A 24,662-nucleotide genomic window follows, 5' to 3' on the forward strand; every position below is an offset into this window, starting at 1 on the left:
TTGAGTGAATGGCCTGGATTAGATAAGAATGATAATACTAATAATAAGAGGAAGGGAAAGGGAAAGGGAAAAGGAGAAGGAGACGGCAAAATGGCGATGCGATTCATGACGGATTTTCTTGGCATGCAGTGCAGCTTCGTTCGTATCGTCGCAAATTAGAAAACATCGCCACCATTGTTCAGTTCCTTTTTCTACTATACGTTTTCTTGATAATATAATAACAGTAATAATAATAAGAACAATAGCTTGTTAACAAAAATCTTGACTAATTAATTAAGAATATATATAATACGAGAGAAGAGTGAATCGGAGGAGTACGTGATCAAGAGTCATGATATGATATGTATCTCTTTTTAAACATACAGTGTGATCGGATATGATTTAAATGCGGTTGAAATTATATTTAACTAAGCATACAGTACTTGCATTGAGTAGTAATATTTATTTTATTTTACGTTATTTTCCTTTCTGAAGCTACGGGGATAAAGGGATGGTGATACCGGAGAGAATATAAGAATGAGGTATTGAGAAGCTGCGATGCGAAAAACGGAATTCCTCTTAACACCAACATCAACACCAACAACACATGAGAATAAATAATGAAAATAAAAAGGAAAGAGAAACGCGCCCCTCGCTTTGCATTTTTCAGTTGCAGTCGTACTCTCTCTCTCTCTCTCTCTACCTAGCTACTACTGCTAGCTAAACCCCATCTCTCTCTCTCTCTCACTCACTTTATACGTGTTCTGTTACAACTGCTCCACCCGCGTGCGTGTACTCGAATGCACTGCATCCTTCATCGGTAACCGAGAGAGAGAGAGAGAGAAACCTGAAGAAACACAAGCTGCCTTAAAGAGATAATAGAGATACTACTACTACTTGTCGTGGTGAAGAAACGTTTCAGCTGCTTCCTAATTCGTATTCCGATCTGCTCCATCTCCACAAAAGAACACTCTACCATTTAAAAGTTTGTTAGACGGAGAAGATCGATGGACGCTGATGGAGTCACCGCCTCTTCCTCTCCAAACGCTGCTGAAGAAGGTATACAGTACGACGCCGTCTGATCTTTCCGAGTATTCCAACAATTTCGATCTGATTATATAGCTGCTTATGGAAATGATTAATTAATCTATCATTCTATCCATACTAAATGATGTTCATCTATCGATCGATCTTATAGGTGTGAATAATTATAAAAAAGATGGTGATGAGTTGTATGAGAGAGTGTGGCGAGCATGCGCGGGAGAATGTGTATATATCCCCCGTGTCGGAGATAAGGTGCTGTACTTCCCTCAGGGCTACTTAGAACAGGTTCCTTCACGTTTCTTCCTTCTTCTTCACACTATTCTATTTCTATCTTTTGTAACTACTTCTGTAAATTTAATATGAGAAATTATAAGTGACCAGCATTTAACTAAAAAAATGAGTTATCGTTAAATATAATTTCATCTATTAAAAATATTAATAATAACTAATTAATAGTTATAAATTATAAAATATGCTAGCACTCTAAAGCTTATGATTTAATATTACTAAGGTAATGTTATTACAATTTTTTTTTAAGTTTTAATGTTTTTTATTCATAATTAGTAAAATGATATTTGAAGGAGTTTATCACTAAATTCAATAAAATTATTATCATGGCGCCTGGCATAACATAGAGCGGGGGTCTTTATCCTTACTGATTATATTTATTTATTTCGAATTTATAGTGATATATATGTTACCGTAAAAATGTATATGCAAATATTTTTTTAAAGTTAATATTTGAGATTAATTAAATAATTTAATAAAGTTTAATTTAATTATTGTCAAATAATTTTTAATTATTAATTTTACATAAACATAATTGTAAGTGATTTTGACCATATGTTATAAATGTTATATAGGTGAGATGATGCAAATATAATATTTTTATATGTGTAATATTTTTTTAATCATTTAAGAGTTAAAGACTCCTCAATACAACTATACATATATGTTGTTTGTTATGCGTTTTATTTATTATTATTACATGTATTGCTGAAGCACTGGAGAATATTTGAAGATGATTTTATATTTTTCGATCGCCTCTCGCAAATTGCCTTTTTGATATATAACACGCGTTATGAACAAATGAAAAATAATATACCTTCTTCGCTAATAAGGTTACTGGCAGACAAATATAACTTAAAGATTATTCGTCCATGGTATTAATTTGTTTTTTTAAAATGTGTGACATACATTAGTTTGGTTCTAAGTTCTAACAAAGTTTTTAATATATATATATATATATATATATATATATATATATATATATATATATATATATATATATATATATATGACATCATTTTGATTCTTAAAAGTGTATATGATTTATTAAATAAATCTACGAATTTACAGAAAATAAAATGATATTGTGTTTTTCTTTTTAAGGAATCAAATATTAAACTAGAGGCTGCTAAAAAATATCAACGTATATTGAGTCTAAAATTTACTGATCTATAAATTATTTTATGATCATTGACCTATGATTTCTTAAGCAGTTTTTGACCCTCCAAATTTAATGTTATGGAATCCAGAGTGGTGTATAACTTTTATCAGACAAATTTGTGTTAATTAAAAAAGAGAAAAAAAAGGCGGGGGCGGGAAAACCGGCTCTTCTTTGCTTGATATGACTTTAATAAATTAGATAGCATTATACATGACTTTTAAGGCAGTTAATGCAAGGACCAAACACTTGTAATGATATGATAATATGTGATTTATGATTTGCCGTTACACCAACAATACAATTAAACAACTACTTTTCATCACAGATACAGAGAGTAGGGACTGTTCCATCAACTTTAATACACCCTTTCCTGTACAGATACACCTCTTTTAATTCCTTATGTGTGTGTAGTTTTTAAGTAGTTACCTAATTAGGTTGTTGGTTGTCGATAAGCATTATTGTTTATGGTGTGATTCCATAGTTGTATAAATTTTTTTACATGATAGTAGATCCATATTTCTCTAACCACTGTTTCATGGTCTTTTATTGAAATATGGAATAGGTTGCTTCATTCACTCAGCATCAGCAAGATGGTCACGCGGATATTCCTGTGCATAATCTACCTTCTAAGATCCTGTGCCGGGTTGTGTCTGTTCAGTTAAAGGTAGTATCATCTTTTTACACAGGTTAAAAATGTGTAATACCCCTTAGAAATTATATATTGTTATTAACTTGATTTACAGATTGAAGCTTCCAGAGACGAGGTTTTTGCTCAAGTTACTCTACTTCCAGAGTCCAAGGTTAGTTAGTTAATACTTAATTCTCTTCTAATATTTATATTCTTCATATTTCGTTTTCTCCTGGTTTATGGTACTGGGCCCATAATTGCTTATTACTTCTGCTCATTGGTTTGAACTTTCACCGTTGGTGTAATTTTATGTTGTTATTTCTATATGCTTTGTCTATTTTGAGTTTGATCATGAACAACGAAATGCAGTTGCCAGTGTTTATATTCAGACATGTTGATGTTTTAACTTTTAACAGAACTGGTTTTTGCTCTGGCTTATTTGCAGCAAGATGAACTTAGTTCCAAGGACACAGACACAGCTCAGATACCCAGCAGATCTTCTGTATACTCCTTTAGCAAGATACTTACTTCATCAGACTCTGGTGCTCATGGCGGATTCTCTATTCCCAAGAGGCATGCTTATGAATGCTTCCCCCCTCTGGTTGTAATCCTTATCTTGAGTTATATATCAACTTAAACAACTTTCTAATTTACAGAATGCATTGTGTATTTTTGTGTATAACAAAGGAATATTTTGGTTGATTTAAGTTTTTAGTCGTGACTTTTTTACCAAGTCATAATGTTTTTCCAATATCAATTTCATACAGAGAACAGGTGGCCGGAACTCATGGAAGCACTAAATTATTTCTTGTTGTTTAGTTTACTCATTTTATCTTGAGCCACACGATACTTTTGTTATGTGCTTCCCTGTCAAAATTCTCGAGCACTATTTTAGCACTTTTTTTTTTCTTGATGCCAATAGGCATCTGCACTAGGAACCTATGTTTATTATTCTATCTGTTTCACAATAACTATGGTTTTGGAAAGAATTTGCCTTATTTTATGCCTTCGATATTGCAGGACATGACTCTTAAACCCCCAGCACAAGAGCTTGTTGCAAGGGACTTGCATGGGTACGACTGGCGCTTCCGACATATATTTCGTGGTAAGTTATTTTATTTTATGTCAAACATTCCTGATCCAGTTGCAATAATGTAGCCATAACTATAACAAAATTTTGGATCCTTGTGATTTTGATCAGTCCATGACACCGAAATTTTGCAACTGCTTTGGGAATTATACTTTGTTCTTTAGCTACAAATCATCCACATTCAATGGCAGCAGTCTTATGCATCATTTTGGTAAAATATTTGTTTGATGGTGTTAGAAACAAGAGATCAAGCTGAGGAAAATGTTTCTGTGTATTATTCAGTATATTTAAATGTACAATATACAAAGAGTATTTATAGGTGCTAGATGAATCAAAATAATAAAGACATAGAATCCTAGAATTAATATACAGATATGTTATATGAATATAAACGATACTAATTTATCTAAATTGATTCTAATGATTCTATAACACCCCCCTCAAACTCAAGTGGGAGCTAAGGATACCAGCTTGAGTTTGGATAACAAAGTCCGGAAACGAGTCGGGTAATGAGCTTTCGTGAAGATATATCAGCAGTTTGATCCAGTGTTCCAACAGCAATGAGACGAACAGCATCAATAAGGATATATTGCCGAACAAAGTGACAATCAATCTCAATGTGTTTGGTGCATTCATGAAACACATCATTATGGGCAATTTGAATAGCACTGCGGTTATCACAAAAAATATCAGTAGGGGATGATTGAGGAGCACCCAAATCTTCAAGAAGCCAACGAACCGAGATAACCTCAGCAATAGTGTCAGCGAGGGCACGGTACTCAGCTTCTGTGCTTGAGCGAGCAATGAACGTTTGCTTCTTAGCACGCCAAGAAATGAGAGCGTCGCCAAGAAACAAACAGTAACCAGTAGTAGAACGACGATCAGTGGGATCACCAGCCCAATCAGCATCGGAGTACGCCGGAAGAGTCAAAGAGGAATGGGAAGGAAAATAGAGGCCATGAAATAGAATGCCTTTGATGTAGCGACGAATGCGAAGAACTGTCGCATAATGAGTAGTACGAGGAGCTGACAAGAACTGGCTAAGGACATTAACTGGATAGGCAATGTCTGGTCGAGTGACAGTCAAGTAGACGAGACCTCCAACTAACTGTCGATAGAGAATTGGATTATCCAAACCAGTGTCATCCATAGGGGTAAATCAAACATTAGACTCAAGAGGAGTAGACTCAGTGCGACTATCTGTAATCCCAGCGCGAGCAAGAAGATCTGAAGCATACTTGGCCTGAGAGAGATAGATGCCATCATCTGTGGAGATAACTCGAGACCAAGAAAATAGCTGAGAGCACCAAGATCTTTCATCTCAAAGGTATGGTGAAGTGAGGCCTTGAGATCAGAGATACCATCAACATTATCTCCAGTGATGATCATGTCATCAACATACAAAAGTAGAAGAACAACTCCACATTCGTTTTTACGAATAAAAAGGACATTCTCATGAGGACTAGAAGTAAAACCAAGACTGCATATGGTAGTGCTGAACTTGTCAAACCATTCACGAGGAGTTTGCTTAAATCCATAAAGTACCTTGCGAAGGAGACAAACCTTACTAGAAGGACAAGGATATTCCGTAGGTGGTTTCACATAGACTTTCTTTTTCAAATTCCCATTAAAAAATGCATTCTTCACATTCATCTGACTGAGAGACAATTTTTTAACCGCGACAATGGTAAGAAGAGCTCTAACAGATATAAGACGAGTGACAGGAGCAAAAGTCTCTTCATAATCAATACCATACTCTTGCGTACAACCTTGAGCAACCAAGTGTGCCTTATAACGGTCAATAGAGCCATCAGAACTTGTCTTGATCTTGTATACCCATCTGCTGCCCACAACTTTCTGATCAGAAGGAGTATCAACCAAATTCCAAGTATGTGCTTTTTCAAGTGCCTGTATTTTTTTCTACATTGCTTGTTGCCAATTTGGATTTGTGGAGGCTTCTCTGAATGACTTAGGTTCATGTTGATGAAGAATAGTAGAAAAGCAATGATAATAAAAAAGATGAGGAGGTGGATTCCTTACCCTAGAAGTACGAGTGGGAGGAGGAGGCATGACTGAAGGAGTAGGATCGCCGTCCAGACTGGAATCATCGGAAGATGGAGAGGGCGGAAGAGCAGAGGTCTCGAGGGATGGACTTGGGGTAGATCCTGTAGTATCACTAGGAAAGAGATCAACGTTTGGGTTAGTAAAAAACGGTGACGGAGTAGAAAGAATAGACTCAAAAGAGGAAAAACTAGAGAACATGTGATGCTCCTAGAAGACAACATGACGAGATATACGAATATGGCAAGAGATAGGATCCCAACAACGATAACCCTTATGTTTAGAAGCATAACCAAGAAAACAACACATGCGAGTCCGAGGTTCAAGTTTATTATGTTCATGAGGCTGAAGAAGAACAAAATAGACACCACCAAAAACACGAAGAGAACTGTAATCGGGAGAAGTACGATAAAGACGCTCAAAGGGAGTAGTGTTACAAAGAACAGAAGAAGGGAGTCTATTGATAACATGAACAACAGTGAGAATAGCTTCACCCCAAGCACGCTCAGGACAGGAAGAGGAAATAAGCATCGCACAGATATATATGATGGTGTTTACGCTCAGCTCTGCCATTTTGTTGAGAGGTACCAGGACAAGAAAACTCGGACAAAGTACCCTGTTCAGCGAGAAAGTTTAAAAGTTTGGAGTCACTATATTCCATAGCATTATCACGTTTGAAAATTTTAATGACCTTTGAGAACTGAGTGCGAACTATAGTGGCAAAGTTAATATAAATCTGAGGCAACTTATGACGATTAGTTATCAAATAAACCCAAGTAAAACGTGAATAATTATCAATAAAGACGACAAAATATCGAGCCCCTCCCATAGAAGCGGTGGGAGCGGGGCTCCAAACATCAGAATGAATAAGATCAAAAGGAGAACAAGCAATAGAGAAATTATTATTAAAGGATAAGGCAGGTTGTTTTGCAGTGCGACAAGAAATGCAATCAAAAGACTCATTTTGAACTTGACCTAAAATATCCTAGATATAAGAGGACACAATTTTCTTAAGGAGCTATGGGCAAGATGACGGTACCACAAGTGAAGAGTAGATGGAGAGGAAACAACACAGAGATTTGACGTAGAGAGAACATGAAGGTTCTCGAGCTCAAATAAATGTTCGACCTTACAACCAGTTCCGATGATCTTTTCCGTCCGACGATTCTGCACACGATAACCAGAAGTAGAAAAAATGACATCAAAACTGAGTTCAACAAGTTGACCGACAGAGATAAGGTTAAAATTCAATTTTGGAATAAAATAAGTATTAAAAAGATGAATATTAGACTGTGAAATAATCCCGTGATGTGTTGCATGCAAGAGGGAACCATTAGTAGTGTTGACAGAAGGTGAATTTGTAGTGGGAGACAACGATGAGAAAAGATGACGCAAATGAGACATATGATTAAAGTAACTAGAATCAAAATACCATTTAGAATTATCTGGAGGGGTGGAAAGAGTAGTGGGGTATTACCAGAAAAAGAGAGAAGTTGCTTAAGAAGAGATTCAATATCTGATGGAGAGACAAAAGGTGTCTTGAGAGATGTGCAAGGGGTGGACTTAGTAGCAGCAGCAGCAGTAGAGGCAGACATATGCGGAGAGTTGTTGGGACGAGGTTGATACTTATTCTGATCTGAACATGGTGGTCTAGTAGGACAGGTAGCAATCAAATGACCCGAGAGCTGACAATAATGGCAGAACAGTTCCGGGCAATTGGAGCCAATGTGGCATTTTTGTTTACACTTACGACATTCAATAGAAGGACAGTCGGAGAAGGAATGCCTAGGCCGGTTACAGTTTCGACAGATTTTTCCCTTTCTGTCGGTGGCAGCAAAGACAGTTTCACTTTTAAAATGAAGCAATCCCAAGCGCATTTCTTCAGATTTAAGATGAGGAAGAGCACCTTCAAGACTACGCAAGGGATTCTAATGAGAAGAGAAGCCTTGACTGGCTCATAGTCATCAGTAAGTGCCATCAGAAATTGGATGAGACGTGTCTGGTTCCGATAATCCTCATATGTCTTAGCATCAGTGGAATTGTTAAGAACAGTCTCACAAGAGGTCAATTGATCCCAAATAATCTCCATCTGAGCAAGAAAATCAAAAACTGCTTGGCCACGTTCTTGCTTAAGGCTATGAAGTTCCTTAAGCAGTTGGTACTGATGAAAAAGATCGGAAATAGTGTAACGTTTTGCCAAATGATCCCATACCTCTTTAGCAGTTTCAAAACGCCCAAACTGTAAGTGAATGCCAGGAGTAGAAGTGTTGCGGAACCAAGTGATAATCTGATGATTTTTACTATTTCAATATTCCAATTTCTCTGCAAAGTCCTTCTCAGCATCCTCTTTGGATTTGGAGGCACCATATTTGGATTTGTCAATCACAGTTGGCTTAACAGGACAGGCAATATCGCCATAATTTTCGCCCTTTAAGAAATTCTCGCATAGCTTCAACTCAATGTGCATAGTTGGAGCCATTAAGGATAACAGGGATATGCTGAAAGACATCCGATTTTTCCATAGTAATAGAAATAATGGCAAAGGGAGAAAAAACTGCAAATTTGGGGCAGAAAACGAGAAAACGGAGCGCAAAATCGGAAAGAGCTCATCGAAAAATTTTAGGAAGAGTCCCGCTTGTCTGCCACGTCAGCAACACGTCAGCGCCACATCAGCGGAATGATGACATGTGGCGGTGCCTAAGAGGAGCAGGAGGACACGCTGGCGATGAGATGGAATGCGGGTCGACCATTGGACCTGGTCGGGTCGTTCGCTGGTCACTGGAGCGCGATGATGGCTTGCATCGCGACATGTGGGAGCGCGAGGATCGTACAATCGGCACCAAGATCCAACGGCCGCTGAAAACTGGAGCTTGAGGATGGCTTGCGTCGCGACACGTGTGAGCGCGAGGATCATTCGATCGGCACCAAAATCCAACGGCTGCTGAAGCTTCTGGAAGGAGAAACAATGGAGGTGGGCAGCAAGGTTCCGGCGGCACGTGAGGGCGCGTCCGGGGGTTTCTGGCGGCAATCTCGGCAGCGTTGGAAAGCTGACAAAGAGAAGAACACGATGATGTCGGAGGTGACGAACCAAAGCGTCGGAAACAGATCGAAAAACGAGAGCCAAGAGGCACTGTCAGAAGAGAAAAACAACGAGGCTATGAACAAAATTTCATTGAAAAAAAAAACTTTAGCCTCTTGATACCATGTTAGAAACAAGAGACCAAGCTGAGGAAAATATTTCTGTGTATTATTCAGTATATTTAAAAGTACAATATACAATGGGTATTTATAGGTGTTAGATGAATTAAAATAATAAAGACATAGAATCCTACAATTAATATACAGATATGTTATATGAATATAAACGATACTAATTTATCTAAATTGATTCTAATGATTTTCTAAGGGATTGAATGTTTTGAAATCAAAAGTAATATATATGGGCATGTAGCATCTTTCTGTTTAGTAAGAAATGAAATGCTCGTTTAAAATGATTAGTTAATTTAGAGTTGGATTAACATCATAATGTAAACTGCCATGCAGGTCAGCCAAGACGAAACTTACTTACTAGCGGTTGGAGCACATTTTTAAACTCCAAAAAACTTGCTGCTGGAGATACATGCATATTCTTCAGGTATTCTAAAACTTTTTGTTGCATTTGCAAACAACTTGTTGAATTGTTTGGACACCTCCAATATCTTTTTCGATTGACAATTGCTGTATCCATGATTCACGGGCTCTGAACTCTAAAAAATAGATGTCACTCATTTGATTTCATGGAGGAGAGGGGCTCAAAATTCATAAGATTCATGCTATTTTGGTGTTAAGATACAAATTTTTATACGAGGAACCCTGTAAAATCTAAACAATTGGGGTTGTTAAGTCAACCATGATAGTATTAGACCAGTGATAATGAAAGTGTGAGTAACCAGGGCAATATTTATGCCATTACAGGGGAGAAAATGGAGAACTCCGAATTGGGGTTCGTCGAGCTATGAAACGGCAAAATATTGCATCCCCATCTGCTTCTCTAATATCAGCTCATAGCATGCAACTAGGAATACTGGTTAGTGCTTCCAATGCTGTTGCCACAGGATCCATGTTCACTGTATACCACTACCCTCGGTGAGTGCTTTGGATTTCATTGAAACTCAAATGCACATACTGCCTACTTTTCTTGTATAAAGTTTTTCTATGAATTCCTAGAAAGAGCCGTTAGCCTGATATACACATCTCTTGCAGGACGAATCCCTTTGAATTTATCATTCCTTTGCAACGCTACATGAAGTCAACTCAAATGAGCTATGCAACTGGTATGAGAGTACAATTGCTGCTTGATGTTGAAGAACCTAGAAAAAGGTGCTGGTCTCAAAGTTTGTAATAATGGTATCTACGAGAAAACGATGTATAAACATGTCCTTTTGTTTGTTTGATTATTCAGATATGCAGGTACAGTAATCAGTATTGAAGATTTTGATGGCATTAGGTGGCCTGGTTCTGAATGGAGAAGCCTCAAGGTAATTAGATCAGATCCTTTCCGAATCTATAAATTTATTTCCTTGAGAGATTATAATACATATTTTGTTTTATTTTACCCTGATTCAATTTATTTTGTTTCTCCTTATAGGTCCAATGGGATGCTACACCGCATGCAGATATGCATCCAGAAAGAGTTTGTCCTTGGTGGATTGAGGCCTTGGACTGTGCCAAGCAGAAACACATTCCTATTCTCCCCGCACCAAAGAAAGCCCGTCCAAATAACCTGCCGTTGCCTGAATTAAGTGGCTTTGTCAAGGATGGTCAGCTCTTAACCATTTTTTTTCTCCCCCTCAAATGCAATTTTTCAATGAAGCTATAAAATTCTCTAAATTTTCATGTTTTGTTACAATGTGTAGCTTTCCCAATGAGAATGTGACTAATTAAATCCTCTTCTTGTCATCAGAGACAATTCGGTATTCAGCTAAGCCTGCAGCTCAGAGACTGGAAAGGGACTTGCAAGGTCAAGACTACAATGATGTAGCTTCTCCACAGCCTGTGCTAAAACAACCATCATCAAAGGTTATTTGTAACTCAAACCTTGGGATTGAGAATCAGCTTCGAATTCCGATTCAAGACCCTGTTCACCAGTGTACTGGAAGCTCAATGTCGTTTCCACATGAAGACTTGTCAACTTCCAGTTCAAATGCGTACTGTCCGGGATCTGAATCCCAAGGATGGCCTTCTTCTGAATCTAAAGATGAAAACGATGTTCCTTTTGGCCCACATAGCAGTTGTACTACATACAAGCTTTTTGGGATTTACTTAACTGATTGCCAATCGGAGCTCCCTTCACCACAATTTTCTGCTTACAGCAAGATTCCAAGTACCATTTCTATTCCTCCAATGTCTCACTCAAGTATTTATGCAACAATCCAGGCAGCAAAACAGTGCGGAAATATTCAAGGTGTTTCCTCAGAGAAAAGATGCAAGAAGTGTCGCTCTGATAATAGTAGAAGTTGCACAAAGGTAGAAAGTCACATTTATGATCTAACCATGATTCCATGAATGATTTGTTTATAATGAATATTATAGAATTTTACTCATTGAAGTGCACTTATTTATTGTTTCTAGGCTTCTAACTAAAATATGGGTAGGATCCCCTTTTCCCTTGGGTGCTTGGAAAAGGATGGGATAACTTTCATGTGAAACTTTTTTCCACTTGGCAAGGCCATGTGAAAAAATACGTACAGCACTGTGCATGGTCTTTGTTTCATTGTATACTTTCCAGATGACCCTGTCATGTGAAAAAAACTGCATGGCAGGATCTAAATCTCTCCAAAGGGGGACCTTCATGCCTAACTGTCAAAGCATTTTGTTAGTTTGACGAACTGATTCATTCAACCTGTTTTACTACATTGTGACTGAAATAATGTAATGCTTAGCTGAAGCTGGAACAATCTATAGGCTTTTGGAAATCTGAGCTAAGGCGACCATTCATTTATTTCAGGTTCTTAAGCAAGGAACTGCTCTTGGCAGAGCAATTGATCTCACTCGTTTTGCTGGATATGACGAACTCATTTCTGAACTTGACTGGATGTTTGATTTTGGCGGAGGCTTAATTAATGGAAGCAGTGGATGGCATGTGACCTGCATAGACGAGGATGGAGATATTATGCTCCTGGGAGATTTCCCATGGCAGTTAAGTAATAATTTATCAAAAGTAATATATCATATGAAAACAACAAATATTATGCAGTTCAATGTTATTTCTTTGCAGATGTTTCTACACATTATGAATAACAAATATATGTTGTCATCACTAAACTATGAACCTGGAAAGAAACCACTGTTTTCTTTCTTTCAGAGACAAATATATTTGAAAATTACCAAAAGGCAAAAATAAACTCTCTTCAAATTTTAATTTACTTATTAGCTAGTTCAGCAAGTCTTGGAAAAATTAAATGTCTTGGTTTGGTAAAGTAATTTGGTTTGCCCCTAACTATTGTGTTTTAATCTTAATCTTAACATGTGTAGGGACTTTCGATCCATGGTGCAAAAGATGATAATACGTCCAAAGGATGCAATTAACAATCCTAGTCCAAGCTCCTCTGCATATCCTGCAAGCATTTAGTGGGTGTCTGATCTCTCATTCCCTGACTTTGCGGGCACCAGGAAAGTCCTATGCTGCAGTAGTTGTGCATCTATGCTTGTTCTCTCTCAAAATTATGTGAATGCTGGCTTTATTGATATATAGCAAAAACTTTGCAATAATAGCAAAATTCAGTGTTAAAAGCTGAAAATTTTGCTTGTATTTTAAGAAATAAAATTTTCCAGATACTTGTGGAAACTTGTTAGAAATCATGGTTGTGTTGTTATAATATTGCATGTATGACAATATATCTCTATGGCCTTTCTATCTATAGTCATAGCAATGGCCAGAATTTCTAGTGCTTTAAAAATCAAAGCAAATTTCTTGGTGAGATAGTGATTTTGTTAGACCCCGTTGGTTAAACCTTAAACCAATAAAAATTAGTTAGAATTATAAATAGAAATTATTATTATTATTGCACTGGAAAAGAAATTAATTAATTGAATATTAAAGTTGGTTTAATTTTAAATTTTTCTTCTTGACTTGAAGAGAGAGTACCCCCTTAATCAATCCAAGTATTCCTCTTCAAGTTAAAAAAAAAACTTTAAATTAAACTAAATTTCATATTTTAATTTATTTTTTTTCTTGACTTGAAGAAGGAGTACTCCCTAAATCAATGCAAGTATTCTCTCTTCAAGTTATAGAAAAAAAAACTCTAAATTGAACCAAATTTAATATTTAATTTATTAATTTTTTTCAATAGTAATAGTTTTTATTTATAATCTAACTAACTATGTAATTTCTATGGATTTAATTAGTGATCCATCCTAACCATTTTAATGTAAAAAATCATCAAAGTGTATAACAATTGATTCTTTGGTAATTTTATAAAGATCCAGAGCTTAAGAAGGGATTTTTAAACCCCAAAAAGATATAGTTAACGAGAATAGTTGCACTGCCTCTAGCCCTATGGTGCCGACCTTATCCTAAAAGCTTGCATTCTGTGTGGTCCATATTGGTAGCCGTTTGCATGTGCAGTCAGGACTCGGTAAAAACTAGACAATACAGCACAACCACCTTTCTACAATGAAAACCATGACAACTTTGAAACCGAATTCCGGTCAGTTCATGATTTTGTTTTCCAATGTCACCCGGTTCATCTCATTCTCGCCCTCCTATCTTACCCTCAGCCACCAACATCCTCTACCTTTTTTACCAACGTTTCATCGTACTCATATTCAGTCCCCAACACTTGTGAAGTCCTATTCTCATCCAATACCTGATTCTGATGACCAAGTTGAAGACCTATGTATTCCAGATCATTGGTTAGAGCCAACCATGGCCTTGCAGGTACTCTTTTTTAAATAATTATGCCTAGTGGACCAAGAAAGTTAGTTGAGATTTTTACCTTTTTTTTCCTTTGAATTTGGTTAGGAATCAGAATGGCTTAGGATTACTTTGCATAAATGGTTGGATGATGAGTACTGTCCAGAGGAAACAAATGTTGAGATTAGCCGGATTGCTGCACAATCATACTACAACTCTTTGCTACAAAAGCAAACAGATCTTGGTGAGATTTTATTGAAGATGGCTCTTCAACTAGAATCTATCTCTTATAAAGAAAGTTTTCATGGGGCTTTTTCGTCGGCTAATGCTGCTGTTAACTTGATTGCAGAAAGAATAGAGCAACTTTGAAATTACTTGAATTTGTTTTTGCTCAACTTGTTTTTGTTAATTTGTAGTTAAATGATGATATAAATCTGGTCTTGCTAATTTCTGTATGTGATCTTGTGATCTTAGACTATTGTTTTAGGAATATTATGATGCTTATTTCTTATAGTAGCCAATAAATGAACCAAAATTATGCAAAGAAATCTGTTACTCAGCTAGGTTAGTTGAGAAAAAAAAAATCTAATATGACAAAATCCATTGAAGCCAAAGTTGTTGCATAGGTTTTCCTTACAAGCTCAAGTGAATTAAGTTCATGATGTATATAAATCAAACAGGAAATGAAAGAGAAAAGGCAAGGAAATGCAGAAAGAATTCGAAAAAGAAAACGAAATCCTTTATATATTCGCGCGTTGATTAATTGAAAAATCTGTTAAATAGGCGTGTGAAACATAAGGTCCAAAGAGAAGCGCGTTTTAGGAATAAGGGATATTGAGGACTTGTAAGACTTGTATAGGAAAAAGACTTGTATGCGGAGATTTTCTGTAAATCAAACATATTTTGGATGAACCAAAAATTGGGCAAATTTTATCCTAAACATTCTCTGTTTACATTTAACTCCTTTTCTAGATAGCTTTGTGTTAACCTGTATTTTTGTATGTTTGTCCTACAATAGTTACCAAATGAGGCCTTAAAGTTTATTTTTTACTCTTCAAAATACTTTTCTCCCTCCTTTTCCCTCAAGAACAACACTTCATAAACAAACAATTAGGTTCAAGTTTCAAGTTTTAACTTCCAATCATTAGACAAAGTTCAAGGTGATGTAAACTATATTTGTATATGAATCTTTTTAAGTGTGGTTCCCTTCGCCAAGTAATATATGGGAGGCGGCTGTAAGTGTTATCATGAGGAGGCCTACTGATGGAAAGTTGATTGGTTTCATTATTGATAGTGAGATTTCTGTCAAAGTTATTTTACATCTTTTCATGGGTGAGTATACTCTAAGCATATAAGCATTTTTCTATACATTATAAAGTAAACAAAAGGATCCAATTATTGTATCAAAGAGAAGGTAATGAATGACACGAAATGACTGTGGTCTAGAGAAGATTATCAAATGTCTATTCAGAAAGTGGGGAATCTTTTCTGGCTCATTCCAATTGAAAAGTGATTGCTGATTTATCATTCTATGAAATTGTTTAAACCAGAATCGTAGGAAAAAGTAATTAGAAAAAAATATCTTGAACTTCAATGTTCTTGACAGTGAAAAAGTAACATCTGTTTGGCTGAACTAAATAGGGAGATAAGTTGCAAATGGGGATGCTCACAATTTTCTCCAGTTGCAGGGTGAATAGTTCTGTTTGTTGAAGCAAAAGATGTCGGAAGGAAGAACTTCCCTTCCATGCAAAAAGTAAGTTTGAGTAGTTGTTTTTAACTGCAGCTATGATCTTCAAAATTCTAAGGTTGACTTTGTGAATTGTGGTCTTGGAGAGAACGGACGGAAAGGAATGACTTGATGAGTTGCTCACAATGATCTCATGTTTTGATCCAACAAAAAGTGCATTACTACAGTAAATGTTGTATGCAACTATGCATTCTCCAATTAAAGTAGATTATCCTATAAAATCCATCATATGTGGGTTAAAAGTTTAGGTTATGGAAAGTCTATGATCTTGTTTTCCGATCATATTGTATGATAGTACTATGACTGCCTAGTTTCTATACATACTTTTTGAAAAGTCATTCTCTCTGTAATCATAGTGAGATAAGTAATGAGAAAGTGAATTTGGCTTTCTGAAAAATAATCTAAAATTTGAAATTGGCAGGTTCTTTTCATCATTGTGATGGTTTTTTTCTCTATAAATATAAATTACACAAACTTCTACTGCACTTGATTTGGTGCAGGAAAATCCAAATTCTTGAAGGATGTAAAACCTCCATCCACAACCAAATTATGACCACTAACATACTTAGCATCATCAGATACAAGAAAAAGGGCAGCATTAGCAATATCATTTGGTTCACAATTTGCTCCCTTCAGAACACCAGCATTATGAACAATTTCCATATGTCTCTGAGCATCAACATTTGGATACAACAGACTCATCTCCTCCATAACAAAAGTAGTAGGAATTGCAAAAGGTGATATGCAATTCACTCTTATTCCATGCCTGCATAGTTCTGAAGCCATGGATTTAACAGTACCTATAACAGCACACTTCGATATTGAATATGTGTGTTGTGACATCCCTCCCATCACACCTGTGATACTTGCTGTGCAAAGAATCGAGCCCGTTCCATGCGGGATCATAACTCGTGCTGCATGCTTGATACCGGCCACAAGCCCGCCAACGTTTATCTTCATGACTTTGTCAAATACTGTCATGTCTAAGTCCACAATACTTGGAGGAGTTCTACATGCTATCCCTGCATTGTTGAACATGATATCAAGCCGTTTGTGTTCAGAAATTGAAAAATCAACAGCATTGGATATGTCTGATTCTTTTGTGACATCACATGTTATAAAACTGGCATTAGGCCCTAGTTCATTTGCGGTTTCTTGACCAAGTTTTTGTTGGATATCTGCAATAATAACTCTGGCACCATTATTGATAAATTTGGTTGCTGTAGCTTTTCCTATTCCACTAGCTGCCCCAGTTATCAGTGCTACCTTATCTTGTAGCTTCCTGGACCACCACAAGAAATTTGAATTGAAAGCAACCAGTAAAGTTACATGGCATCTTCTGTACAATAACATTATTTACCAACAAAATTTTGGCGTCTATTTAGGCGCTTATTAAATGATATTAAAGTTTATTGTAGAGTCTACGTCAGCTTATGTGACTTTTTATCGTCCATTTCAAGGAGAAAGTCTGAAAGTGCTGTAAAGAAACAAATCCACTTCTCATTAAGAAAGTAAGTGCACCAACTCAAAGTGTTACCTATATTATTTTTATTAGTTTAATATTGATAGTAATTAATTATGATAGGAGTACATAAAGAGTACATAAAGTTAATCACAAAATATTTTTTTAAGTCTTCTGTTTTCATTCATTTGAATTTACTTAGATTATTTTTTATTAGTTTAATGTTGATGATAATTAATTATAGTAAAAATACATAAGGTTAACCACAAATATTTTTTTACATAATAAAACGTAATATCCTATCATAAATATTCAGATATGCTAAATAATATTAATTGATCCTAAATTTACTCTAACACAAAGCAAAAAAAAAGAAAATTTTGTAAGAATACTAATGTTTTACTAGTTTTAGCCTGTATATATATTTTATGATTAAGATCAATGGCTAAAACCATTGAAACACCAATATTTTCGAAATATTTAAAAAGCTTCTAAATATATATTCTGTTTAGAAGTAAACAACTTTTGGAGAGGAAGCCCAACTAAGTGACAAATAACAGGTTAAATGTCACATCCTAATCCAAATCTTCAAGAAAAAAAAAAATATACCGCCAGTCTACCGATGTAAATTTCATCTCTCATACTTGATATCTCAGCAACCTATGTTATTAAAATATAGATCAAAATTCTTAAGTGTCTAATTATTTACAGTGAAATTGGAAGGACAAAGGTGGAAATGAAATGAACTAAAGATATGGAATTCATGAAGCATGCCTAGTTGAATAGTTGTATTGTGTCTAGATATGGATACATTATGAACATTCATTTCTTCATTTATTTATTCCCTTTGCTTCTTCTCTACCTTCCATTCCTAACTATGGCAAAGAAAAGTAAAACAGAGAGAAAATTAGCTGAAAGGTAAGTTGCCTTAGTACCTTCCAGTGTGAGTAGACAACAGCCTGTGGAAACTCTCTCCAAACAAAGCCCTTGAATAGGAACCGTTTTCACTGTTTCAATAATCACCACAAATTATTAATAAACACAGTAAGCTATGGTTTAAGGTTACTTTAATCAAAGAACGAACTGAAAGGAAAATCCACATGTACGATCAAAGGTAAACAATTAAATAAAGAAAATGTGTCTCATAGCCATTTTCGTAGTTCAAGATGCTTCTAGTAACAGAAATTAAGCTGAGTAATTAAAGAGATTCAATAGTAGATGAAAGTGGCAAGTCGAGAGATGCTTCATGTTTTCAAATCATCAAACGGCAAAAACATAAAGTTTCTATGAATAAAAACACAAAGGCAAGTGAAGGCAGTAAGGTGAAGTTTGAAACAAAACAAACCTTAAACCAATTCTCAGCATGATTTTTTGCTAAAAATAGATGGCTGTGATGCAATTCACAGAAAGGCTAGTGTTCTAGTTTGACCTTTAGCCTTTGTAGGAGAACCTTGCTTTGTTTCCAGCTAGAGAGAGATATTATGATATGTGGCACTTTCTAAGCATCATACAAAACGAGTCAAGGGTAATATGGTAAATGTGGATAACGAATCTATCTATATCTTATAAATGTGCATATGATTGAAGGTTGAATTACCTTTTCTAAATGCATGGCGGAATCAGCTCCAAGACTCTGACATAAATAACATGAATCTGAATATATCATTGGTACATGTAAGATCTATTAATATAAAAAGGTCAAATCACATGGACTCATAAGTCATAATAAAAAATACACAGAAAAATATGTGCATTAAAATATTGAAATAATACATTAAAAATTAAAAAGTTGACTATGTCAAATCCAAAGAAAATTTAGGGGCATTCCGAGAATTGAACTCGGGACCTCTCGCACCCTAAGCGAGAATCATACCACTAGACCAAATGCCCATTTGTCACTAGCTGTCAAAATTAATTTATATAAAAATAATCTTAGTTGTTTCCCTCCAAAAGATTGAAATGAAAAATTTATGCTTCATTTTTGTTTCTCTCTCATTTCCGCTCCAAAACCCACAGATTAAGGGGTTCCTTCATGAACTCGTTGCGCTGATTTCCGAAACTCATCATCATCATGTTCTTCTTCTTCTTCTTCAGCTGCATTCTTCTATGATCATTGTTTTAGGGTTTCAGTTCAGTTTGACGCTAATCAAATTTCTCATTTACATGTGCCTAACCCTTGATCAACGCTAACACTGTTCAAAATACTCCAATGGCTGATGCCTCCTACGTCATTTGTTCTTCGTCACCACCTGGTACCTTTTCATTCCTCATTAGTGCTTATTTTTGTTCTGATTTTGTTGTTAACTTGTTTGTCATTTACGTTGATCATTCCGCTTCTCGTTGAAATGGAAAAATAACAAAAGAAATTCACTGATCATAATGAGTTTTCCATGCACATGAAATTTTGTACCAAACTATGCAAGCTGTGTACGGATTAAAGCTGATTGTATTGAAAATAACGCAAACAAATCTCATTCATGATCTTCGATAGTGGGACTGCTTATGAGTGTTCTTGTAGGAATTAAAAAGCATTTGTGGAAGTTGTCACTTCTGATTGTAAGTGTAGAGAATATTATAGATAAAAGTATCTTAGCCTGATGATTATGTTGTTATGTTTATAATTAGGAGGTAAATTCAAAGATGCTGATGAAGATGCTCAGTTTCAAGAAACTGAACTCGTCAATGACACCTTAGTGCTCAATAGCCCCTTCACTGAACCCCAACTGGAAAATCTCAATCTGAACACTGAGCTTGTGGAGGATTCTGACCCTTCGGAGAATGTGGAAAGTGGTCCAAAATGCGAGAATGGACAAGAAGTTGTGCTTGATAGCGAAGATGACGAAATGGACAATGGAAGGACAGCATCTGCTGTGAGAGGGTTGGCTGATGATGGAACCAGTCCAGCTGCAAGAATTCCTTCAATGCACTTCCAGAAGAGACCTGTAAGGCCACCTTTCAAACAAGCAGATTCAAATGGCACTGCTTTTAGTAAAGCTGCTATTGGTATGTTTTTGTTATGAACAACATAAGAATGAGTTCAACGTTTCTTTTTTATGTGTAAAGTTCTTCCTATTAAATGTCAAAGTTATTGTTGATAATGGTATACTGAAGTAAAGAACAAACACCACATGCTTGCAGGGGAGAAAGGAATTTCAGTTGATACCAAGATGTTAAATAACATTAACTCACCAGAGCCTGGGGATTCAACCCAAGCTGCTCTTGGGTTTGTGGATGAGTACTTGTCATCTAGTGATATGGACTTGCTTCAAGAAATTTATCACATAAAACCCACTAGAGAGAAATCACTTCATGTCCTGAGTGCAAGAGGATCACTAAGTTTGGCTAGAAAAATTAAAAGTCAAACCCAGAATAGAGAAAAAGAACCCTTCAGATGGGATGGCGGTGATCAAGATGACAAAGGAGCTGGTATCTTGTGTAGAAAGGTTAACACAGCTTCAAATATTGGAAGTGAAAACCAGAAAGAAGGTGGACATCTTCATAGCCAAGGAATACGGTGTGCAGGTGTTAGATGTGATGATGAGATTGAGAACATGGTCCAAAGACATGGAATTGAAACAAAAAGTAAAAGGAACTCTCTCAAGGAGTTGGATGTTCAGTCAAGTTTAATGAGAGAGAACGAGACTCCTTATTCCAGTGTGATACATACAGAAGACATGTTTGGTATTGGTTTAGATACTCAAATAGCTGCTGAAGCTATGGAGGCATTAGCATTTATGCCCACAACTGGCTGCCATTTCCATGATGCTCACCAACCTGAGAAAGCACCTGATGGCTCTTTGAGTGATTTGATAGAGAATAAAGGTCACTTGAAAAACTTGTTGCATAAACAGAATTCTGGTTTACAGTCCATAACAAAGAAATCAAAGAAGAGAAAGCACACTGAGAATCAGGAGCCAAATACTGTGTTGGTGGAAACACGAAAAATGATGAAAAGCAAGTCAACTATTAAGGGACAGTCTGAAAATAATACCACTTCACCAATACACAGTGAACTTGTCTCAATTGAAGAGGTTTGCTCAACAGGAGAGTATACTAGTTTTCAACCAGCCACCACAGAATCCAAAAATAAGAACAAGAGCAGAAGGCCAAGAAAGAAAAATCAATCAATCCATCATACAAAGAGGAACAATAATGTCAAGGCGGATGACACTATTAGGTGCAAGAGGAAGGGGGCTGATATAGAGGCTGATCCATTGAAGTTGGGAATTAGGACAAAACGTCTCAATTCACCTACCAATTTGTCTGGGAAGACTGGGAAAAACAGCCTGAATCACCTGGTTGAAGTTAGTCCACAGCTATCTGGATCCAGCAGTTTTTTAATAAATGATTCTCCTTCTTGGCTTTATCCTAAAAGAGCAAGGGGGAAAAGAAAGAAGGCTAATGTGCAAGACAATCTTGATGCACCTACTATTTTGTGCATTGATGGAAATGAAAGCAATGTCTGGTCCACTAACAGTATAGAACGCCAAAATGATGAGGATAAGTCATGCGTTGACAATAGCAGATGCTTGTCACAGGGGAATTCTGTTCAACCTGGTTCAGCTGACGATACCATGAAATTTGAAAGCTCACTTGATAAGCGATCCTCGTTGGCACGTGTTGAAATATCAGCTAATAAGAGCAGTGCACAATCCAGTCCAGAAATTCCAACAACAGTCTCCTCCAGTAAAGACTTAATGTCAAATAACAAACGCACATGCGATGAGCAGCACAACAAGCCATGCAACAAACGCCTTCGAAAGTCTCCCCTTCTGAAGGAGCTTATTAGATTAGGAGTTTCTGAGCCCACATCAGCTTCAATAGGGAAAGATCCAAGACAGCGAAGAGATATGACATTTGTTCGAGTTCTGTTTAGCCAGCATTTGGATAACAATGTTTTCAAGAGGCAAAAAAAGGTAGCTGTTGATTTATGCTTGTCACGGATGTGAAATATAACCAGTTCCTAGTGGTGATTGTTTCATCTTTCTCTGACAGGTCGTGGCAAGGCTCAATATATCTACTGCATCAAGCTCAATGGATGCCACACATTTCATAGCAGACAAATTTATACGCACAAAGAATATGTTGGAAATTATGGCTCTTGGTAAATTAGTGGTGACACACTTATGGCTTGAGAGCTGTGGGCAAGCAAACTGTTTTATTGATGAGAAAAATTACATTCTGAGGGATGTGAAAAAAGAAAAGGAGATAGGCTTTAGCATGCCTGTGTCTCTGGCTCAAGCAAGACAAACACCACTCCTGAAGGTATTGATGCAAATGTTCCTGTGCTCAAATTTTTGTGTACTCATCACTTTCTGCCTTAAAATGTGGTTGTAATGTTGCATGTCTCCACAGGGTAAAAGAGTCTACATCACACCTCAAGTTAAACCTGATAAGAAAGTGGTTGCAACCTTGGTCACAGCTGTTCAAGGCCAGGTATGCATATTCACCTTTGTTTAATGCTCTAGAACTGCAGCACACTTGTGGTTCCAATATTTGGTGTTTTCTACTAATTTAATGGGTTATGCTTCTTTCTGAGTATAATTTGATAAATTGGTTCACTTGTAAAATGTCTCAACTCTTTAGGTAGTTGATGAAAGTCAGGTATGTGCAGAGAAGGATGATAAATTCTTAGATGATCTGTTGATTCTTTCTTGTGAAGAGGACTATGCAATATGCCACCATTTCCTTAGTAGAGGTATTGGCTTCTTCCGTTCCTTGATGAGGCAGTTATGATTTATCGAATTTTCATTCATTCGTCCTATGGAATTACTTCAACTTGCAGGAACTGCTGTCTACAGTTCAGAGCTTCTTCTGAATGGCATTATTATCCAGAAATTGGAACCTGAGAGGTATGATAAAATTTGGAAGTCATTCTTCCTCAACTTCAACCTTATTCCCTCTTTTTCGCCTGGTTTTCTTATTTTACATAACCTCAAGCATATACCTAAGGGGGAAAACAATTTCCTTCCCAATATTTAGTGATGATGCATTATCTCAACAGCTCCTGCAACATTCTAACATTAATTTTTGAACTTTGACAGACATCAACTATTTGTGAATCAAGCTACAGGAAAAAGGCCAGGTATGTCTAATCGATTTGGGAAGGTATATTACAGAAGGCATTCGAGACCCATATATCATAGTTGATAATTGAGATAGTGCTATTATGTTCCAAAGTAAGACTCACATTAACCAATGGACATGTTCTTTTGTTGGGTACTAACGCTTATTCTGTCTCTCCATTTTGGACATGTTCTACTTAGAGAATCCAACTGATGACAGACAAAGCATAGCTGCATCCTGCATGCATAGGTTAAGGTTAGTGTAGGGGAGGGACAATGTAAGTTTGCTGAGGCAATAGTGTACAATGATTCTAACAAATTGGCCTATCCTATTCCTATGTAAATAAAGTATATGTATTTTCTTTTGGTGGTTATGTGTCGATGTCGTTGAAGAGGTGAAAAAGAGAGTTAAAACAAACCGTAGGGGATTCATTCACCACAGAACAAATATTAGAAGTTGCTTGCTTCCTGCTGTGGCTTTTGTCATTAATGCCTCAACCAAGCTGCGGACTTTCTTCAATTCGTAACTTTTTTTTTTTTATAAAGGCGGTATAATTAATCTGGAAATGAGAAAGATTTAGTTTTGGGCTTGTGCTAACCGATACTCTGCATAATACTTTAGATTTTTAATGGTGAAAAGTTTTTTCTTCCTCAACTTTGAATATATTGGCAATTCAAAAACTTTGCTTGACTCGTTTTTTATTTTGTTTGATCTTTTTCTTCGTAAGTAAAATTCATTGATATATATCAATGAGATTTAATTTCTTTTCTATGTCTAAATAGACTATACCAAGGCTATGTTTGGTTCTATAGGATATAGGGTGAAATGTTTGTTTGGTGTAAAAATAGCTAAGTATATGTTTGATAGGTGTAAAAAAAGGGTAAACATTTGTGTAAAGTTACACATCATGAGACATTGCTTTTATTATTATTATTATTATTATTTTTGGGTATGACAAATTTTAGAACTAAGTAGCTACTAGCTATCAGTTAATTATGTAATTGTTATATTTCATTCTAGTGATTGGGGTTTCCACTTTCCAGCCGTCCATGGAAAAAAAAAAAAAAAGGAAAAGAAACAAGTTTGAAAAACCATTGAATATTTAAGCTTTATTTTTTTCATAAATATGTTGAAGTGCTTCTTTCGGTCCAACAATACTATTCAAGTATCAAACTGCATCATACAGCAAGATCCCAAAAGAGAGGCGCACGAAAAATCTGAATTTTATTGTTGTTGTTTCT

At 36.1% G+C, this 24,662-nt stretch overlaps 4 protein-coding genes and 1 non-coding gene across 7 annotated transcripts; 3 read left to right on the plus strand and 2 right to left on the minus strand.

The window, feature by feature from the left end:
• The first annotated feature begins 371 nt into the window (after window positions 1-371).
• On the plus strand, window positions 372-13,000 carry LOC130935963 (auxin response factor 4-like). Of its 2 annotated transcripts, none has more exons than XM_057865906.1 (14): window positions 372-1,038; window positions 1,178-1,308; window positions 3,036-3,137; window positions 3,217-3,273; window positions 3,547-3,702; window positions 4,122-4,206; window positions 9,796-9,886; window positions 10,207-10,377; window positions 10,495-10,611; window positions 10,694-10,769; window positions 10,880-11,051; window positions 11,195-11,757; window positions 12,239-12,451; window positions 12,766-13,000. In XM_057865906.1, exons 1-14 carry the CDS (start codon window positions 987-989, stop codon window positions 12,817-12,819), a joined length of 2,040 nt encoding a protein of 679 aa, XP_057721889.1. In that variant the 5' UTR covers window positions 372-986; the 3' UTR covers window positions 12,820-13,000. The 2 variants fall into 2 exon arrangements, with proteins under 2 accessions (XP_057721889.1, XP_057721888.1); XM_057865905.1 differs by having other exon boundaries at window positions 12,239-12,429.
• Window positions 13,001-13,790: 790 nt separating this feature from the next.
• LOC130936498 (uncharacterized) lies at window positions 13,791-14,700 on the plus strand. The gene is made up of 2 exons (XM_057866573.1): window positions 13,791-14,170; window positions 14,255-14,700. The coding sequence occupies exons 1-2, from the start codon at window positions 13,907-13,909 to the stop codon at window positions 14,513-14,515; spliced, it is 525 nt and encodes a 174-aa protein (XP_057722556.1). The 5' UTR covers window positions 13,791-13,906; the 3' UTR covers window positions 14,516-14,700.
• Window positions 14,701-16,259: 1,559 nt separating this feature from the next.
• Window positions 16,260-18,888, minus strand: LOC130936497 (zerumbone synthase). 2 transcript variants are annotated; one of them, XM_057866572.1, is made up of 4 exons: window positions 18,701-18,888; window positions 18,291-18,362; window positions 17,006-17,175; window positions 16,260-16,915 (listed from the first exon to the last, which is right to left on the minus strand). In XM_057866572.1, the coding sequence occupies exons 1-4, from the start codon at window positions 18,718-18,720 to the stop codon at window positions 16,371-16,373; spliced, it is 807 nt and encodes a 268-aa protein (XP_057722555.1). In that variant the 5' UTR covers window positions 18,721-18,888; the 3' UTR covers window positions 16,260-16,370. The 2 variants fall into 2 exon arrangements, with proteins under 2 accessions (XP_057722555.1, XP_057722554.1); XM_057866571.1 differs by having other exon boundaries at window positions 16,262-17,175; window positions 18,701-18,885.
• A 285-nt stretch (window positions 18,889-19,173) lies between these two features.
• TRNAP-AGG (transfer RNA proline (anticodon AGG)) lies at window positions 19,174-19,245 on the minus strand. Its single transcript has one exon. It is a non-coding gene; the product is annotated as a tRNA-Pro (tRNA).
• Window positions 19,246-19,564: 319 nt separating this feature from the next.
• LOC130933654 (uncharacterized) lies at window positions 19,565-23,505 on the plus strand. The gene is made up of 7 exons (XM_057863278.1): window positions 19,565-19,607; window positions 19,981-20,358; window positions 20,467-22,271; window positions 22,351-22,620; window positions 22,942-23,053; window positions 23,141-23,207; window positions 23,400-23,505. Exons 1-7 carry the CDS (start codon window positions 19,565-19,567, stop codon window positions 23,503-23,505), a joined length of 2,781 nt encoding a protein of 926 aa, XP_057719261.1.
• Window positions 23,506-24,662: the final 1,157 nt, after the last annotated feature.

Source organism: Arachis stenosperma, chromosome 6 (assembly GCF_014773155.1).
Source record: "Arachis stenosperma cultivar V10309 chromosome 6, arast.V10309.gnm1.PFL2, whole genome shotgun sequence".
Taxonomy (NCBI): domain Eukaryota; kingdom Viridiplantae; phylum Streptophyta; class Magnoliopsida; order Fabales; family Fabaceae; genus Arachis; species Arachis stenosperma.

What these genes read in the sequence shown, in the direction of transcription:
- LOC130936498 (XM_057866573.1), top strand. Translation starts at nt 13,907, where the DNA reads ATGAAAACCATGACAACTTTGAAACCGAATTCCGGTCAGTTCATGATT. An exon ending in AGCCAACCATGGCCTTGCAG is followed by an intron (nt 14,171 to 14,254) that starts GTACTCTTTTTT and finishes GAATTTGGTTAG; the next exon opens with GAATCAGAATGGCTTAGGAT.
- LOC130933654 (XM_057863278.1), top strand. Translation starts at nt 19,565, where the DNA reads ATGGCTGATGCCTCCTACGTCATTTGTTCTTCGTCACCACCTG. An exon ending in TTTTCAAGAGGCAAAAAAAG is followed by an intron (nt 22,272 to 22,350) that starts GTAGCTGTTGAT and finishes TTTCTCTGACAG; the next exon opens with GTCGTGGCAAGGCTCAATAT. An exon ending in CCACCATTTCCTTAGTAGAG is followed by an intron (nt 23,054 to 23,140) that starts GTATTGGCTTCT and finishes TTCAACTTGCAG; the next exon opens with GAACTGCTGTCTACAGTTCA.
- LOC130936497 (XM_057866571.1), bottom strand. Translation starts at nt 18,720, where the DNA reads ATGCTGAGAATTGGTTTAAG. An exon ending in ATGCTGAGAATTGGTTTAAG is followed by an intron (nt 18,363 to 18,700) that starts GTTTGTTTTGTT and finishes TTATTGAAACAG; the next exon opens with TGAAAACGGTTCCTATTCAA. An exon ending in TTGTCTACTCACACTGGAAG is followed by an intron (nt 17,176 to 18,290) that starts GTACTAAGGCAA and finishes GTGGTGGTCCAG; the next exon opens with GAAGCTACAAGATAAGGTAG.
- LOC130935963 (XM_057865905.1), top strand. Translation starts at nt 987, where the DNA reads ATGGACGCTGATGGAGTCACCGCCTCTTCCTCTCCAAACGCTGCTGAA. An exon ending in TCCAAACGCTGCTGAAGAAG is followed by an intron (nt 1,039 to 1,177) that starts GTATACAGTACG and finishes TCGATCTTATAG; the next exon opens with GTGTGAATAATTATAAAAAA. An exon ending in GATACATGCATATTCTTCAG is followed by an intron (nt 9,887 to 10,206) that starts GTATTCTAAAAC and finishes ATGCCATTACAG; the next exon opens with GGGAGAAAATGGAGAACTCC.